We start from the raw sequence: 18,304 nt of genomic DNA on the forward strand, positions 1-18,304 counted from the left end.
TGGCCACTAGTCCACTCACACTGCAGGCTGACTGCCCTGTCATTACCTCCCGTGGCCACCAGTCCCTTCGCACTGCAGGCTGACTCCCCTGTCATCACCTCCCGTGGCCACCAGTCCCTTCGCACTCACAACTGACTCCCCTGTCATTACCTCCCGTGGCCACTAGTCCCTTCGCACTGCATGCTGACTCCCCTGTCATCACCTCCCGTGGCCACCAGTTGAAGGAATCCACGACGATATGAATAATAAATTATGTTAATGCGGAAGGAATCCGTGGCAGAATTAATTATAAATTATGTTAATGTTTTAGGCCCATACATGGAGTAATGGGGGCGTTGGCTTTGCCCATATAAGGAATACTGGAACGGGAATCGACGTGTATTTAAAGATCCAATTCTCGATCTAAACTGGAATCGACCGATTTTTTACGATACAAAGATTACTACTCTTAGGTTTTTTCGGTAAAGTAAAAATTTTTAAAAATAAAATAATGAAAATAAATCAAATACAAAGATTTGGCCATTAGGACAAAACCCCATCATGCGTTAAGCCACACCCCTCTAGTGCATTCGCCCACACCCCTGTCTCATTACCATAATTTATGCGACGCCGACGCCGGATTGGCTCGTGATCGTCACTATCGCAATTTACGATTGGCTCGCAATGTTCCCGCCCTTTTCTCATAATTAATGCGAACCCCGCGATGTCCGATTGGCTAGCGATCGTCACGTGCTTCGGAGAAACCCCCACCCATCCCGCGGGTACGGGGTTCTGATTGGCTCGCGATCTCCCTTAAACCACACCCCTCCAATATCTTCGCCCCGCCCCCGTCTGATTATCATAATTTATTGAACGCCCACATCGGATTGGCCAGTGATCAACACGTAACTCATACAAACCCCGCCCATCTCGCGGATGCGGGGTTCTGATTGGCTCGCGATCTCCCTTAAACCACACCCCTCCAATATCTTCGCCCCGCCCCCATCTCATTATCATAATTTAGTCAACGCCCACATCGGATTGGCCAGTGATCAACACGTAATTCATACAAACCCCGCCCATCCCGCGGATGCGGGGTTCTGATTGGCTCACGGTGGGACCCGCCCCCTTCCGCCGCCCCGCCCCCCTGCCATTGGCGTGGCTGCGTTTGCCCGGTGGGGACCCGGGACACTCGCACCTTGACCCGCGATGGAGGCGGAGGCGGTGATCTTCGTCTCGGTGGTCGCCTTCTCGTGGCTCGTGTTCGCCTGGGAGGCGCTGCTCTACCGCCGCCAGGTAGCTGGGGGGGAGGCGGGGGGGGGGAGAGAAGGGACGACGCTTCCTGTCGCACCACAGACACACAACCACACAGACTCACACACACGAGGTGATACACACACAAACACAGACACACACAGACACTGGGTGATACACAAAGACACACACACGCAGACACACACAGATACACACAGACACTGGGTGATACACAAAGACACACACACGGACACACACAAATACACACAGACAGACACACACACAGACACACACACAGACACGCGGCCTATGCACTGCTGTGTCCATAGTGTGTGACCCCGCATGTGTGAGTCTGTGTGTGTGTGTGTCTGTGTGTGTGTGTCTGTGTGTGTATGTGTGTGACCCCGCATGTGTGAGTATGTGTGTCTGTGTGTGTATCACCTCGTGTGTGTGAGTCTGTGTGTGTGTCTGTGTGTGTATGTGTGTGACCTCGCATGTGTGAGTCTGTGTGTATGTCGGTGTGTGTGTCTCCCCGCGTGTGTGAGTCTATGTGATTGTGTGTGACCCCGCATGTGTGAGTCTGTGTGTGTGTCTGTGTGTGTGTCTCCCCGCGTGTGTGAGTCTGTGTCTGTGTGTGTATCACCTCGTGTGTGTGAGTCTGTGTGTCTGTGTGTGTGTCTCCCCGTGTGTGTGCCTGTGTGTGTGTCTCCCCATGTGTGTGTGTCTCCCCGTGTGTCACCCCGTGTGTGTGTCCCCGTGCGAGTGGCTGGCTGAAGTGCCATCTGTTGAGGAAGTACTGAAGGCGATCCAGAGTCTCAGACCAGGAAAAGCGCCAGGCAGAGATGATCTCCCAAGGGAAATGCAGAGGGAGGGTGGTGTTTGTGTGCAAACTGCCCTACAGGACATCATAACAATCTGGACCACTGGATGGGTTCCGCAGGATTGGAAGGATGCCCTGGTGGCCCACCTCTTTAAGAAGGGGGGCCACACAGACTGTAACAACTACAGGGGCATCTCACTCCTCAGTGTGCCGGGAAATGTCCTGGAAAGGATTATTCAACATCGCCTTGCTAGGCACGCTGAGGAGAGGCTTGCGGAGCCCCAATGCGATTTCAGGAAAGGGCGGTCCTGCACAGATGCCATATTTTCTGTCCGTCTGCTACAGCAGAGATGGTAGAAAATTCCAACAAGACCTACTTCTCTGCTTTATTGACCTGTTCAAGGCCTATGATATCATCAATAGGCCTGGGCTCTGGGTTGTTCTTCGTGCTTTTGGAGTCCCTGACCCTCTGCTCAGGATGATGGTGAGCAGGCCAGGTAAAACTATGTGGCTGGGAATCGGAGTCATTCCCTGTTCACCTTGGGGTGCGACAGGGATGTCCTCTGGCTGCCACATTATTTAAAATATTTTTTTAACTACGTAGTTTAAGAAGCCTTTTATGGCTGTGCAGGAGGAATCTCCATCTGGTACAGATACAATGGAAGGCTGATCGATGGCCGGGTGCGGTTGAGGGATGGCTCCCTATTGGTCAACCATGTTATGTATGCCGATTTGGTGATTTCTGCTCACTCATAGGAGTTGGAGGTGTTGCTGCTGAACCTGCAACGTGCCACTAAGAGGTGGAGCTTTGCCATCAGCCCCACCAAAACTAAGCACCTGCCTGGGTATTTTGTACCATCGGACACTCCACCCCCACAACTCCCAATTGGTTATGGGGCAGTTGTGGAGAGAGTGGAGAGTTTTCCATGCCTGGGCAGTGTGCTAAGACCAACTCCGGTTTGACAACAGTGGTCTCACTCCGAATCAGTTGAGTGGAATTATCTTTTCATCGGCTGCGTAACGCTGTGTGGAAGCTACCTGGCCTCGGCCAGTCATGCTCCCCCTTCGCTACGCTTGTGAAACGTGGACTCCACTAATGGAACATCTTCGCTGGTTAGAAGCATTTAGAGTTGCCTGCCTAGGATCTATCCTGGGTTTTACCAGGCTGGATTGTGTGAGGAGCTCACAAATCCTTGAAAAATCTGGACAATGTCCCATCGGTGAGCTTCTCTGGCAGGCAAGGCTGCGTTGACTGAGTCGTGTAGCCTGCGTGCCCAACTACTACATACCTAAACAGCTTTTGTTCGGCTGGATCGAGGGGGCTAAACGGGTACGGCACGGGCTAGAGAAGAGATGGAGTGATGTGGTACAGGAGGACGTGGAGCTGAGTGGACTTGCCGATGACTGGTACCAGCGGTGTCAAGATCGGCCTCTGTGGAAGAGACTCGTGAAGGACGCTGCTGGGCAGTTGGAGGCAGTTGCCCTCCAGCAACAACGGAGGGCAGAGGAGTGACGCTCACAACAACGAGCGGAGCGCCGGGTGGCTAAAGCACAGCAAGTTGGCACAGTAGGGGGCACAGGTGGTGCATCGGCCAGTCATCTCGGTCAGTCAACCCATGGCACCTGAGTCTGTCCCACGACCTCCTGCCAGTGGGCGTTCGACACTTCACGTGGCCTTAAAGTGCACACGGCGTGACTTGAAGCGCCGTGGTGACGTCGCCCGCACTTAGTGGCGAATGGCGGTTGTTGTTGTTGCGTCTCCCCCTTTTATGTCGCCATGTCGCCCGGTGCGTTTCCCCCAGCGCCGTGTCCACCTCTCTACGCTCACGGTTCCACCGGAGTTGGTGGGCTCCTCGCTGACCCAGGAGACGCTGCTCAAGGCGCGGAGCTACCAGCTGGACAAGGGAGCCTTCGGCAGCGTCTCCAACCTCTACTCGCAGATAGAGTCCACCGTGAGCCTCTACGCCCCTACGCTAGACCACACTACACCAGACTATACTCCACTACACTAGACTACACACCACTACGCTAGAATAGACTATACGCTACTACACTAGACTAGACTAAACTAGACTATACACCACTACGCTAGACTCCACTGCACTACATTATACACTACTACACTACACACTACTACACTACACTATACACACCACTGCACTACACTATACACTACTACACTACACTATACACCACTAGACTACACTATACACTACTATTACTACACTATACACTACACTATACACTACTACACTACACTACATACTACTACACTACACTATACACTACACTATACACTACACACTACTACACTACACTATACACTACACTATACACTAGTATGTTACACTATACACTACTACACTACACTATACACTACTATGCTCTACATTATTAGACTATTCTAGACACCACCGACCCACCCCCTCGTGCGCCGTGCCAACCTTCGCAGGTCCTGCTGCTCGCAAACAGCCCTTGCCCCAGCGTCCTACGAAAGGCTATCCGGGTTGGGGAACGTGTCTTTGTCTGTGTGTGTGTGTTAGTTGATCCTGCTGCTGGGCGGAATCCCCTATCTGTGGAGCTTCACTGGAGACCTCGTACGGAGGCTGGGCTATTCGGCCGACTACGAGGTAATGAAACATCAACAACAACAACCGCAGCTGTTCGCCACTGAACTCTTTAACTGCTACCATTTTTAAACCCTTTATATTAAGTTTGCTTGCTTGCTTACGACCGTGCAAATCTTTCGGTCGTTTTTTAACCCACTTCCCGTGATCCAATCGAGCTGACATTTTCCACACAGACTCGTTGTGCGTGACAATTAATGTTCGTGCAATTTTTTTTCCAAAATTGTACACTTTTTAGGACAAAAATATTATATTTAATTACCAATTGCTTAATGGTGCAATGCAATCATCTGACCCATAGGTGGCAGCCATCTCAAGCCAGAGGACGAGAGGACTCTAGCCGCCACGCATATAAAGGATTTAGAGTTAATTTTGTATTTGACCAGGCAAAGCCCCCACAGAGCTCCCTGTCAGAAGCGAGTTTGGCCGTCGCGAACGATCGCAGCTCAACGAAGTGGGCTCATCGTCATCATCATCACGTGGCAATTTACAGCAGCAGCCAGATACTCTGAATGCGTGGCGACGTTGATTCTGAACGTGGAAGGAAAAAAACCTCAGGACCCGGAGAAAAATCCACGCGGCCACAGGGAGAGAGAGAGAGACGCCAAATATTCAGCAGCAGGCATCGTCAGGGTCGGGATCGAACCCACGACCTCCTGTACACCAGGCGAGGTAGTCAACATCTCCTAGCCACCGTGATGATGATGATGATGACAGATACGCAGACTCCAAAACTACAGCAGCAGCAGGCGTCAGGGTCGGGATCGAACCCACGACCTCCTGTCCACCAGACGAGGGAGTTAACATCTCCTAGCCACTGTTGTGATGATGATGATGAGAGAGAGACGCAGACTCCAAATCTACAGCAGCAGGCATCAGGGTCGGGATCGAACCACGACCTCCTGCGTACCAGGCGAGGTAGTCAACATCTCCTAGCCACCGTGATGCCGCTAAGTGGCGGTGACGACACCACGGTACCCTGTGCCAGGCTATGTGCACTTTCAGGCCACGTGATGGTGAGCGCTTGCGTTGCGCTGGAAACGTCGCGATTTATTTTAATCTGATTTTATTTCATTCATATTTCTTTTCCACGTACGCGACTTTACCGCAGTTGCGAAAGCTTCAATTCTAGATATATTGGGGGGGGCATCTTTGTCTTTGTGCGCTCGCCGCCGCAGGTGTCGCGCTCGTGCCTCTTCCTGCTGCTGGCGTCGCTCTTCTCTGCCGCCACCTCGCTGCCCTGGTCCCTGTACGGCAACTTCGTGGTGGAGGAGCGCCACGGCTTCAACAAGCAGGTGGGGTGGGGTCTGTCACTGTGTCTTGCGATCGATCACTCAACCGCTCGATCGATCACTCACTCGATCAATCGTTTGATCGATCACTCGATCGTCCCCGTCAGATCCGCCGTCTTCCTATTCGTGCCCTTGTCTAGCTCCACCACCATCATCATCACCACTACCACCATCATCATCATCACTACCATCATCATCACCACTCGTATCATCATCACCACTCGTATCATCATCACCACTCGTATCATCATCACCACTCGTATCATCATCACCACTACCACCATCATCATCACCACTATCATCACCACCACCATCACCACCACCACCATCATCATCACCATCATCACCACCACCACCATCATCACCACCACCACCATCATCATCATCACCACCATCACCACCATCATCATCACCATCACCACCACTATCACCACCACCATCAACACCACCATCAACACCACCATCATCACCACCATCATCACCACCATCATCATCATCACCACCACCATCACAACCGACTCCTCAAGTGCAGTGAGTCTATGGTCTCTCTCTCTCTCCCTCCATATTTTTGTTCAATCAGAAGAAGCAAAATCGTGCTCGGATATTTGGCACTTTGCTCCGTTCGTCACGTCGGCTTTTTTGTTTAAAATTTGTGGCTTTTATGGCCTTTTTTTAAATAAAAAAAAATCTTACATTGACACATTTTCCATCCCTCCCCTCCCTCCCTCCCCTCCTCCCTCCCCTCTGTCCTTGTCCCTCCGTGTGCCTCTCTCCACACGAACGCACGGACACCACGGACACCACGCAGACTCTGGGCTTCTTCCTGAAGGATCAGCTGAAGAAGCTGGTGGTGATGCAGATGATCGTACTGCCCATCTCCTCGCTACTGCTACACATCATCCAGCGGGGTGGGCCGCTCTTCTTCCTCTATGCCTGGGCCTTCACTCTGCTCGTCACACTCGTAAGCGCTCTGCCGTTTATGGGTGGGATGAAGTCTGTGGGTCTCTGTGTATAGTGTAGTATACTAGTACAACACTAGTATGTAGTGTAGTGTATAGTGTAGTATACTAGTACAACACTAGTGTGTAGTGTAGTGTATAGTGTAGTGTATAGTGTAGTATACTAGTACAGCACTAGTGTATAGTGTAGTGTATAGTGTAGTATACTAGTACAACACTAGTGTGTAGTGTAGCATATAGTGTATAGTGTAGTATACTAATACAGCACTAGTGTAGTGTGTAGTGTATAGTAGTGTAGTGTATAATGTAGTGTATAGTAGTGTAGTGTATAGTGTAGTATACTAATACAGCACTAGTGTATAGTGTAGTGTATAGTGTAGTGTATAGTGTAGTATACTAGTACAGCACTAGTGTGTAGTGTAGTGTATAGTAGTGTGTAGTGTAGTGTATAGTGGTGTAGTGTATAGTGTATAGCGTAGTGTATAGTGTAGTGTATAGTAGTGTAGTGTGTATAGTGTAGTGTAGTGTGTAGTGTATAGCCTAGTGTATAGTAGTGTAGTGTATAGTAGTGTAGTGTGTAGTAGTGTGTAGTGTATAGCGTAGTGTATAGTAGTGTAGTGTATAGTGCAGTGTACTAGTGCAGCACGCCGGCGTGTCTCTCACCCCCTCCCCGCGTCTGCCCCCAGCTGCTGATCACGGTCTACGCGGACTACATCGCTCCGCTGTTCGACCGCTTCACACCCCTCCCCGACGGCCCCCTCCGCCGTGAAATCGAGTCCATGGCTGCGTCCATCGCTTTCCCCCTCACCAAGATCTACGTCGTGGAAGGTGCCCCCCCCCCCCCAGCGTACCCCCCCCCCCCACCCGTGTGCCCCCATGGGCCCCCCACTATGTGCCACCCGCCCCCCACACCGCCTGCTCCCTTCCCACATCCCCCCCTCCGCACGTGGAGGGCAGCAGCAGCAGTCACATGGTGACGATGACGATGATTGTGACGACGGCGATTGTGATGATGATGATGATTGTGATGATGATGATGATTGTGATGATGATGATCGTGAGGACGACGATTATGACGATGATGATGATTGTGATGATGATTGTGATGATTGTGATGATGATTGTGATGATGATGATCGTGACGACGACGATTGTGATGATGATGATTGTGATGATGATGATTGTGATGATGATGATTGTGATGATGATGATTGTGATGATGATGATCGTGACGACGACGATTGTGATGATGATGATTGTGACGACGATGATTGTGATGATGATGATTGTGATGATGATGATTGTGATGATGATGATCGTGACGACGACGATTGTGATGATGATGATTGTGATGATGATGATTGTGATGATGATGATGATTGTGATGATGATGATTGTGATGATGATGATTGTGATGATGATGATCGTGACGACGACGATTGTGATGATGATGATTGTGATGATGATGATTGTGATGATTGTGATGATGATGATGATGATTGTGATGATGATGATCGTGAGGACGACGATTATGACGATGATGATGATTGTGATGATGATGATGATTGTGATGATTGTGATGATGATTGTGATGATGATGATTGTGATGATGATGATCGTGACGATGACCATTGTGATGATGATGATTGTGATGATGATGATTGTGATGATGATGATGATGATTGTGATGATGATGATGATGATTGTGATGATGATCGTGACGACGACGATTGTGATGATGATGATTGTGACGACGATGATTGTGATGATGATGATTGTGATGATGATGATTGTGATGATGATGATTGTGACGACGACGGCCATTGTGATGACGATTGTGACGATGATGATTGTGAGGACAATGATTGTGACAACGGCGATTGCGATGATGACGATTGTGACGACGGCGATTGTGACGACGATGATTGTGACGACGATTGTGACGACAATGATTGTGATGATGATGATGATGATTGTGATGATGATTATGATGACGATGATTGTGATGATGATTGTGATGATGATGATCGTGACGACGACGATTGTGATGATGATGATTGTGATGATGATGATGATTGTGATGATTGTGATGATGATGATGATGATGATTGTGATGATGATGATCGTGAGGACGACGATTATGACGATGATGATGATTGTGATGATGATGATGATTGTGATGATTGTGATGATGATTGTGATGATGATGATTGTGATGATGATGATCGTGACGATGACGATTGTGATGATGATGATTGTGATGATGATGATTGTGATGATGATTGTGATGATGATGATTGTGATGATGATGATTGTGATGATGATCGTGACGACGACGATTGTGATGATGATGATTGTGACGACGATGATTGTGATGATGATGATTGTGATGATGATGATTGTGATGATGATGATTGTGACGACGACGGCCATTGTGATGACGATTGTGACGACGATGATTGTGAGGACAATGATTGTGACAACGGCGATTGCGATGATGACGATTGTGACGACGGCGATTGTGACGACGATGATTGTGACGACGATTGTGACGACAATGATTGTGATGATGATGATGATTGTGATGATGATTATGATGACGATGATTGTGATGATGATTGTGATGATGATGATTGTGATGATGATGATTGTGATGATGATCGTGACGACGATGATCGTGATGATGACGATTGTGATGATGATTGTGACGATGATGATTGTGATGACGATGATTGTGATGATGATGATGATTGTGATAACGATGATTGTGATGACGATGATTTTGACGATGATGATTGTGACGACGATGATTGTGATGATGATGATGATGATTGTGACGATGGCGATTGTGATGACGGCGATTGTGATGTTTGGTGATTGTGATGACAGCGATTGTGGCGACGATGATTGTGATGATGACGATGATTGTGATGACGGCGATCGTGATGATGGCGGTGGTGGTGACGGTGGAGATAGATTGGTCACCCCCCCCCCCCCGTGCCTCGCCCCAGGTTCCAAGCGCTCGTCACACAGCAACGCCTACTTCTACGGATTCTACAAAAACAAGAGGATCGTCCTGTTCGACACGCTGCTCGCAAAGGGGGTGGAGCCCCAGGGGGAGGAGCCACAGGGGAAGGGGGAGGAGCCACGGGGGGAGGGGGAGGAGCCCCAGGGGAAGGGGGAGGAGCCACAGGGGAAGGAGCCACAGGGGGAGGTGCCCCAGGGGAAGGGGGAGGAGCCTAAGGAGAAGAAAGATGCCAAGGTGACTTATTCCTCTATGTACTTGTGTGTGTATGTTGTAGTGTGTGTGTGTGTTGTAGTGTGTGTGTGTGTTGTAGTGTGTGTGTGTGTTGTAGTGTGTGTGTGTTGTAGTGTGTGTGTGTATGTTGTAGTGTGTGTGTGTATGTTGTAGTGTGTGTGTGTGTTGTAGTGTGTGTGTGTGTTGTAGTGTGTGTGTGTTGTAGTGTGTGTGTGTATGTTGTAGTGTGTGTGTGTTGTAGTGTGTGTGTGTGTTGTAGTGTGTGTGTGTATGTTGATATTAATGTTAATGATGTTCATGATGTGAATGATGTTCATGATGTTAATGATGTTAATGTTAACGACGATGTTAATGACGATGGTGATGTTAATGATGATGGCGATGTTAATGATGATGAGGATGGCGATGATGATGGTAATGACAATAGTAATGATGTTAATGATGATGACGATGGCGATGTTAATGATGAGATAATGATAATGATGACGATGTTAATGATGATGATGTCATCAGCTCGGCTGCTCCAATGAGGAGGTGCTGGCTGTCTTAGGCCATGAACTTGGCCACTGGAAACTGGGTCACACCACCAAGAACCTCGTCATCAGCCAGGCGAGTGGACGCGGGCGCGCCTGGGCACGTCTTGCACATGCGTGTACTCCGTGTATTTGTATGTATGTGGTGGTGCTTTATGGAGGAGGAGGCTCGTGAAGGACGCTGCTACTGGGCAGTTGGAGGCAGTCGCCCTCCAGCAACAACGGAGGGCAGAGGAGCGACGCTCACAACAACGAGCGGAGCGCCGGGCGGATAAAATACAGCACAGTAGGGGGGTACAGCTGGTGGTGGTGCATCTGCCGGTCACCTCAGTCAGACGACCCATGGCACCTGCTGGGTCTGTCACGTGACCTCCTGCACCTAGCCTGGCACAGTAGGGGGGTACAGCTGGTGGTGGTGCATCTGCCGGTCATCTCAGTCAGACGACCCATGGCACCTGCTGGGTCTGTCACGTGACCTCCTGCACCTAGCCTGGCACAGTAGGGGGGTACAGCTGGTGGTGGTGCATCTGCCGGTCATCTCAGTCAGACGACCCGTGGCACCTGCTGGGTCTGTCCCGTGACCTCCTGTCAGCCAGCGAACCTTCGACACTTCACGTGGCAGCCTCAAAGTGCACCTAGCCTGGCACAGGCGACGTGGTGACGTCACCGTCACTTAGTGGCGAATGGCGGTTATATTGGTAGCGGTGCTTGATGAAAAACTAGAAAACTCATGAACATATACAACACACTCTGTACGACAGGGCTTCTCAAATGTCAGACCCCACAACCCATCACTACGCATCGTTTCATGTCGACCAATCATGAGGTGCCTGCAACGTGTGATGTCATAATTTCTATCATAAAGGAAATTGGTTCAAGCGCAAAATCAATTTCCTAGCGGTTAGCGCTACGCTACGAACCCGGCGACCCGAGTTCGATTCCCCCCCACGGCCGCCAACACCGCCAGTGACGATGATCTGAACCGGTGCCTGGGCCTCCTCTAGGTCGATCTCACGACCTCCTGCAAGGTAGTTAACGTGTCGCCACCATCTTTGTGCGTCTGTGTGTGTGTCTCTGTGTGTGTCTGTGTGTCTCTGTGTGTGTGTCTGTGTGTGTCTCTGTCTGTGTGTGTCTCTGTGTGTGTGTTTCTGTGTGTGTATCTCTGTGTGTGTGTCTCTGTGTCTCTGTGTGTGTGTGTCTCTGTGTCTCTGTGTGTGTCTGTGCGTGTCTCTGTGTGTCTCTGTGTGTCTGTGTGTGTGTCTCTGTGTGTGTGTCTGTGTCTGTGTGTGCGTGTCTGTGTGTGTATCTGTGTGTGTGTGTGTGTCTGTGTATTTCTGTGTGTCTGTGTGTCTTTGTTTTGTCTGTGTCTCTGTGTGTCTGTGTGTGTATCTCTGTGTGTCTGTGTGTCTGTGTGTGTCTCTGTGTCTGTGTGTGTATCTGTGTGTGTGTGTGTCTGTGTGTCTTTGTTTTTTCTGTGTGCGTGTGTCTTTGTTTTGTCTGTGTGTGTCTGTGTGTGTGTCTGTGTGCGCACGTGTGCAGGTGAACTCCCTGCTGTGCTTCTCTCTGTTCGCTGCTCTGATCGGCCGCCCCGAGCTCTTCGCCGCCTTCGGCTTCCACGACGAGCGGCCCACTCTGATTGGCCTCATCATCATCTTCCAGTTCGTCTTCTCTCCCTACAACGAGGTGCGCGTGGGGGCCCAGCTGATGAGGGAGTGACAGAGTTAGCGTGAGTGAGCGCGTGAAAGTGAACACGCGTGCGCGTGTGTGAGTGAACGCGTGCGTGAGTGAGCGCGTGCGTGAGTGAGCGCGTGAAAGTGAACACGTGTGCGTGAACGTGTGTGAGTGAACGCGTGCGTGAGTGAGCGCGTGAAAGTGAACACGTGTGCGTGAACGTGTGTGTGCGTGAACGCGTGTATAAATTAATGCATGTGTAAGTGAGTGCGTGTGAGTGAACGTGTGTGTGTACGATTGATTGGTGGCGCAGTAGTTAGCGCTACGCTACGCGTCGAACCTGGCAGGGACCTGAGTTCGACTCCTGCTCACCCCCACCAACACCGGTGACGATTATCTGAACCGGTTCTGGGCCTCCCTTAGATCGACTCGGCCTCAAATGAGTAGCTGGTGTTGCGGTGTGTCGTAAACATCGTCACTGGGGAGACAAAGGCAGCCGGGCGTGGTGTTGGCCACCCACCCCCTCCAATGGGAGGTTAATCAATGCCCGAGTGCAGTCAAAATATGGCTCCCTATTGGTCAACTATTTTACGTATGCTGATGATTTGGTGATTGCTGCTCACTCAGAGGAGGAGTTGGAAGCGCTGCTGCTGAACCTTTCACTAAGAGGTGGGACCTTACCATAAACCCCATCAAAACTAAGCACCTGCCTGGGTATTTTGTGTCAGCAAACAACTCCACCCCCTCAACTCTCCATTGGTGATGGGGCAGTTGTGGAGAGTTTTCCATACCTGGGCAGTGTGCTTATGACCAGCTCCGGTTTGACAGCAGAGGTCTCACTCCGAATCAGTTGAGTGGAATTATGGAAGCTACCTGGTCTGTCGCTCCACACGAAGCTTCGGGCCATCTCGGCCAGAGTCATGCTCTCATTCTCTACGCTTGCGAAACGTGGACCCCCCTAATGGAACATCTTCGCTGGTTAGAAGCATTTCGAGTGGCCTGCCTACGATCCATCCTGGGTTTAACCAGGCTGGATTGTGTGAAGAGCTCACAAATCTTTGAAAGATCTGGACAAAGTCCCATCAGTGTACTCCTCCAGCTCCAACAACAACGGAGGGCGGAGGAGCCACGCTCACAACAACGAGCGGAGCGCCGGGTGGCTAAAGCACAGCAAGTTGGCACAGTAGGGGGCACAGCTGGTGCATCAGCCAGTCGTCTCAGTCAGTCGACCTGTGGCATCTGGGTCTGTCCCGTGACCTCCTGCCAGCGGGTGTTCGAGACCTCACGTGGCCTCAAGGTGCACCTGGCCTGCCACAGGCTCCTTGGTGACGTCACCGTCACTTAGTGGAAAATGGTGGTTATTGGTATTGGTGCGTGTGTGTGTGTGCGCGCGTTTGACCGCAGCTGCTGTCCGTGGTGCTGACGGTGCTGAGCCGACGTTTCGAGTTCGCCGCCGACGCGTTCGCGGCCTCGCTGGGGCGGGCGACGGCCCTCCGCTCGGCGCTCGTCAAGCTGAGCAGCGACAACCTGGGACTGCCCGTGGCCGACTGGCTCTACTCGGCTTGGCGATACTCGCACCCGCCGCTCCTCGAGAGGCTGCGCGCGCTGGGGGACGCTCGCAAGGACGACTGAGGGTCCCCGCCCCCCCGTACAGCACGCATGCAGACACGCACACGTACACGGACTCACACGCACGGACACGCACGCTCACTCAAACTGAGGCGGCCGGGTTCAGAGGGGCAGCGCGCTCACCGCTACACCACCGCTCCCCAATACCAATACAACCGCCAATCGCCACTAAGTGATGGCGACGTCAGCACGGCGCCTGTGCCAGGCTAGGTGCACTTTGAGGTCACGTGAAGTGTCGGAGGCTCGCTGACAGGAGGTCACGGGCCAGATCCAGTTGCTATGGGTTGGTTGACCGATATGACTGGTAGATGCACCAACTGTACCCCGTACTGTGCTAACTTTCAGCATTTTAGCCATCTGGCGCTCCGCTTGTTGTGAGCGTCGCTCCTCTGCCCTGTTTTTGGTGGGCGACTGCCTCCAACTGCTCAGTAGCGGCTTTCACGAGCCTCCTCCATAGAGGCCGATATTGACACCCTTGTTACCAGTATTCGGCAAGTCCACTCGGCTCCACATTCTCCCGTACCGCATCAGTCCATCTTCTCTCCAGCCCGTGTGCCCATTTAGCCCCCTCTATGCGGCCAAACACGCACATGTATACACACGCACACGTATACATACACCTGCTTACAAACGCACACATAAGACAAAGATCCCCTGTGTAGCCATAATAGACTGTTGGGGCAAGTGCTGTTAGCGAGCAGCACCTATGAAGGCCGGCACCACGCCCAGCCGCCTTTGTCTCCCCAGTGGTGATGTTTTTACACACCGCACCAGGTACTGATTTGTGGCTAAGTCGACCTAGGGGAAGCCCAGGACCGGTTCAGGTAATCGTCATTGATGTTGGCCGTGAGCGGGAATCAAACTCGGGTCGCCGGGTTCGTAGCACAGCGCACTAACCACTACACCACCGCTCCCCACCAAGACACCAAGACACACACAGCGTTCAAACTTGAATCAAATAAAAATGTAAAGGATTTGAACAGCTGTGGACTTTTATTGACGTGTCACTATTACGATTCCTAATCCGGTTAACTAGTGAAATGATATTTTTCCCTTTGTGTTTTGTCAGACTCCCACTCAGTCGTGCACACGGCTGTTAGATTCTCGTTTCGTCCAAAGATGTCTTTTATTGAGCTCGGCTTAAATAAACAAATGAAAAAAATAAAATTACTTAATTATGCAAGTAAAAAATATTGTGTTTTAATATTTACGTTTTGTTTAAATTTATGGCCCCTTTATAACAACATATGCTACACAACCTAGCTTCATCCGGCACTGGACGTTACGCGGGATGTATCTGTGGGCCTCCGTGTCGTGGAGTCGCGATCCTGCGGCTGGTGCGGTGTGGGGGAGTGCGGACATCGTCGTGTGTGCGGTGGTTGTGGTGGTTGGGGTGCTTGCGTCAGGGGCGCGAGGGGAGCAGTGCCAGATGAAGCTAAGTGCGGGGCCTGTAACATGATATAAAGGGGCCCTAAATAAAAAAACGTAAATATTAAACAAATTTTTAGCTTGCACAGTAAAGTAATTGTATTTTTTGTTATTTACTATACAGCCGGATAATACGACAAATCGCTAACCTTAAACACCCAGTCGTTCATAAAAGTTGAAGGCGGTATAGTACTATAGTAATAGAGCAAGTGCAGAATCGCCGAACCGGAATTGAAAACTTGAAAGCATTTAGCGCTGGGCCCTTGAAAGTGCGTGGGCCCCGTTGCATTCACAGCAACTTTTGCCGTCAAGGACAATCCGGCACGAGAGAGGGAGTCTGTGGCACGGTGGTTTAGCGCGCTGTGGTTATCCCGTGCGGCCGAGTGTGGCTGGTGCGGTGTGGGCGTGGCCAAGCGGCGCCTTAGCGGGTCACAACACCCGCGTCACGCGCCGGCAGCGTCCGGGGTGCTCGTGGGTCTCGCGCGCGCCCCCGTGTGGCTGAGTGGTGACACTGCGGCTGGTGGTGGGGGGGGGGCGACCACGCGGGGCTCGGAACAGCTCCATCGGAGGGGGGGGTGACGTCGGTCTGCTGCCGATCCTCCTCTGCCGGGGGTCCGATGCAATGTGGGATTTAGGTCATCTTCGAGTGGTGAATTTTTGTTCCAGGAGCGAGAGGGTGGCAACGGATTTTGGGAAGAGGAGGCCTTTATCCAGTAGTGGATTGAGCCTGGCTGATGATGATGATGATAAGTGGGTCAACAGTAAGCTGCTCTTCAACAACAGCGACAGTGGTATAGTGGTGAGCATAGCTGCCTTCCAAGCAGTTGACCCGGGTTCGATTCCCGGCTGTCGCAAGCTAAAGTTTTATATATTTTTTTCTATTTAAATCGAGGCGCCTCATCCATAGCGAGTGAACAAAAACCGACCGCGTGCAACACAAAGCGACGTTTCGTTTAAATTAGACAAATTATTGTGGTGATGCTGCCGCTCTATTGATCCACGAGCACAATCGACAAAAACTCAACTTGTGAAGTGACCTCACCAGGCCTTCATCCAGCAGTAGATTGATCGCGGCTGCTGATGACGATGCAGGATGGGGAGTCCGACTTGCTGTGCCGCCTTGCACGAGGCACTCCCACTGTGACCTCTCTCTCCATCTGAGCTCAACTCGGATAAATCAAAATAATCAATGACCACTGCGACAGCCGGGAATCGAACCCGGGTCAACTGCTTGGAAGGCAGCTATGCTCACCACTATACCACTGTCGCTGTTGCTGTTGAGCAGCTTGCTGTTGACCCACTCATCATCATCATCATCACCACTCATCATCATCATCATCACCACCATCAACATGGTGAGCCAGGCTCAATCCACTGCTGGATGAAGGCCTCCTCCTCTAATCTGTTGCCACACTCTCGATCCTGCGATGAAAATGTTACCACTCACAGCTGATCTCCTGAATCCATCTCAGCTGTTAAAATTAATAAATGAAAAAAAAATCTCAGACTTGCGACAGCCGGGAATCGAACCCGGGTCAACTGCTTGGAAGGCAGCTATGCTCACCACTATACCACTGTCGCTGTTGCTGTTGGGCAGCTTGCTGTTGACCCACTCATCATCATCATCACCACCATCATCACCACTATCATCATCATCAGCCACATCATCATCAACCATGCTCAATCTACAGCTGGACTAAGGCCTTTGTCACATCCATAATCGGGCTTTTTCTGGGCCCGATCACAACTAAAACCTCTGCTATGGCTAACATTGATTGCGACAGCCTGCTCCTGCGTGTTAGACCCTGACTTAATTGTAGACGAAGTGTCGTGCCAAGAATTTAGTAAAACTGGTGGCTCACTCTTCGCGCAGGCAAGCGGAGAGAAGCAACCTGCTCCAATATGAATAAAGTTTAGTTTAGAATGCGTCTCGTTTGTGTGGCACCCTCCTTCGGCAGGTTAGGATGAGGATCCTACTTGCTGTGCTGCCTTGTAAGAAGCACCCTCCACAGATCTTGTGTCTCTCATCTCGTGAGATGACTATCCAAGGCCTTCATCATCCATCGAGCACGCGGGGCTCGGAACAGCTCCATCGGGGGTGGGGGGGGTGACGGCGGTCTGCTACCGATCCTCCTCTGCCGGGGGGTATGATGCGATGTGGGATTTAGGAGGTCATCTCCGAGTGGTGATTTTTTGTTCCATCGCAGGAGCGAGAGGGTGGCAACGGATTTTGGGAAGAGGTCTTCATCCAGCAGCGGATTGAGCCTGGCTGATGATGTTGACAATGAGTGGGTCAACAGCAAGCTGCTCAACAGCAACAGCAAGCTGCTCAACAGCAGCAGCGACGGTGGTATAGTGGTGAGCATAGCTGCCTTCCAAGCAGTTGACCCGGGTTTGATTCACGGCTGTCGCAAGCTTAAGTTTTATATATTTTTTTTGTATTTAAATAGAGGCGCCTCGTCCATAACGAGTAAACAAAAACCGACCGCGTGCAACACAAAGCGATGTTTCGTTTAAATTAGACAAATTATTGTGGTGATGCTGCCGCTCCATTGATCCACGAGCACAATCGACACAAACTCAACTCGTGAAGTGACCTCACCAGCTCTTCATCCAGCAGTGGATTGATCGCGGCTGCTGATGACGATGCAGGATGGGGAGTCCTACTTGCTGTGCCGCCTTGCACGAGGCTACCCGCAGCAACAGCTCATGGCGACTCCCACTGTGACCTCTTTCTCTAACTGAGTTCAACTCGGACAAATCAAAATAATCAATGACCACTGCGACAGCCGGGAATCGAACCCGGGTCAACTGCTTGGAAGGCAGCTATGCTCACCACTATACCACTGTCGC

The 18,304-nt window shown here is 51.0% G+C and overlaps 1 protein-coding gene and 5 non-coding genes across 6 annotated transcripts; 3 read left to right on the plus strand and 3 right to left on the minus strand.

The window, feature by feature from the left end:
- Positions 1 to 1,124: 1,124 nt before the first annotated feature.
- Positions 1,125 to 14,999, plus strand: ZMPSTE24 (zinc metallopeptidase STE24). The gene is made up of 10 exons (XM_078879876.1): positions 1,125 to 1,275; positions 3,856 to 4,005; positions 4,597 to 4,683; positions 5,859 to 5,975; positions 6,781 to 6,933; positions 7,618 to 7,759; positions 9,943 to 10,193; positions 10,704 to 10,799; positions 12,263 to 12,406; positions 13,799 to 14,999. The coding sequence occupies exons 1-10, from the start codon at positions 1,189 to 1,191 to the stop codon at positions 14,024 to 14,026; spliced, it is 1,455 nt and encodes a 484-aa protein (XP_078736002.1). The 5' UTR covers positions 1,125 to 1,188; the 3' UTR covers positions 14,027 to 14,999.
- A 1,234-nt stretch (positions 15,000 to 16,233) lies between these two features.
- Positions 16,234 to 16,305, plus strand: TRNAG-UCC (transfer RNA glycine (anticodon UCC)). The gene has a single exon. It is a non-coding gene; the product is annotated as a tRNA-Gly (tRNA).
- Positions 16,306 to 16,648: 343 nt separating this feature from the next.
- Positions 16,649 to 16,720, minus strand: TRNAG-UCC (transfer RNA glycine (anticodon UCC)). The gene has a single exon. It is a non-coding gene; the product is annotated as a tRNA-Gly (tRNA).
- Positions 16,721 to 16,960: 240 nt separating this feature from the next.
- On the minus strand, positions 16,961 to 17,032 carry TRNAG-UCC (transfer RNA glycine (anticodon UCC)). The gene has a single exon. It is a non-coding gene; the product is annotated as a tRNA-Gly (tRNA).
- Positions 17,033 to 17,792: 760 nt separating this feature from the next.
- TRNAG-UCC (transfer RNA glycine (anticodon UCC)) lies at positions 17,793 to 17,864 on the plus strand. The gene has a single exon. It is a non-coding gene; the product is annotated as a tRNA-Gly (tRNA).
- A 368-nt stretch (positions 17,865 to 18,232) lies between these two features.
- Positions 18,233 to 18,304, minus strand: TRNAG-UCC (transfer RNA glycine (anticodon UCC)). The gene has a single exon. It is a non-coding gene; the product is annotated as a tRNA-Gly (tRNA).

Source organism: Lampetra fluviatilis, chromosome 55 (genome assembly GCF_964198595.1).
Source record: "Lampetra fluviatilis chromosome 55, kcLamFluv1.1, whole genome shotgun sequence".
Taxonomy (NCBI): domain Eukaryota; kingdom Metazoa; phylum Chordata; class Hyperoartia; order Petromyzontiformes; family Petromyzontidae; genus Lampetra; species Lampetra fluviatilis.

Bases quoted from the DNA above. Each gene is read 5' to 3' on its own strand.
- ZMPSTE24 (XM_078879876.1), top strand. From the start codon at position 1,189: ATGGAGGCGGAGGCGGTGATCTTCGTCTCGGTGGTCGCCTTCTCGTGG. The intron at 5,976-6,780 runs GTGGGGTGGGGT...GACACCACGCAG, and splicing joins GCCACGGCTTCAACAAGCAG to ACTCTGGGCTTCTTCCTGAA. The intron at 7,760-9,942 runs GTGCCCCCCCCC...GCCTCGCCCCAG, and splicing joins CAAGATCTACGTCGTGGAAG to GTTCCAAGCGCTCGTCACAC.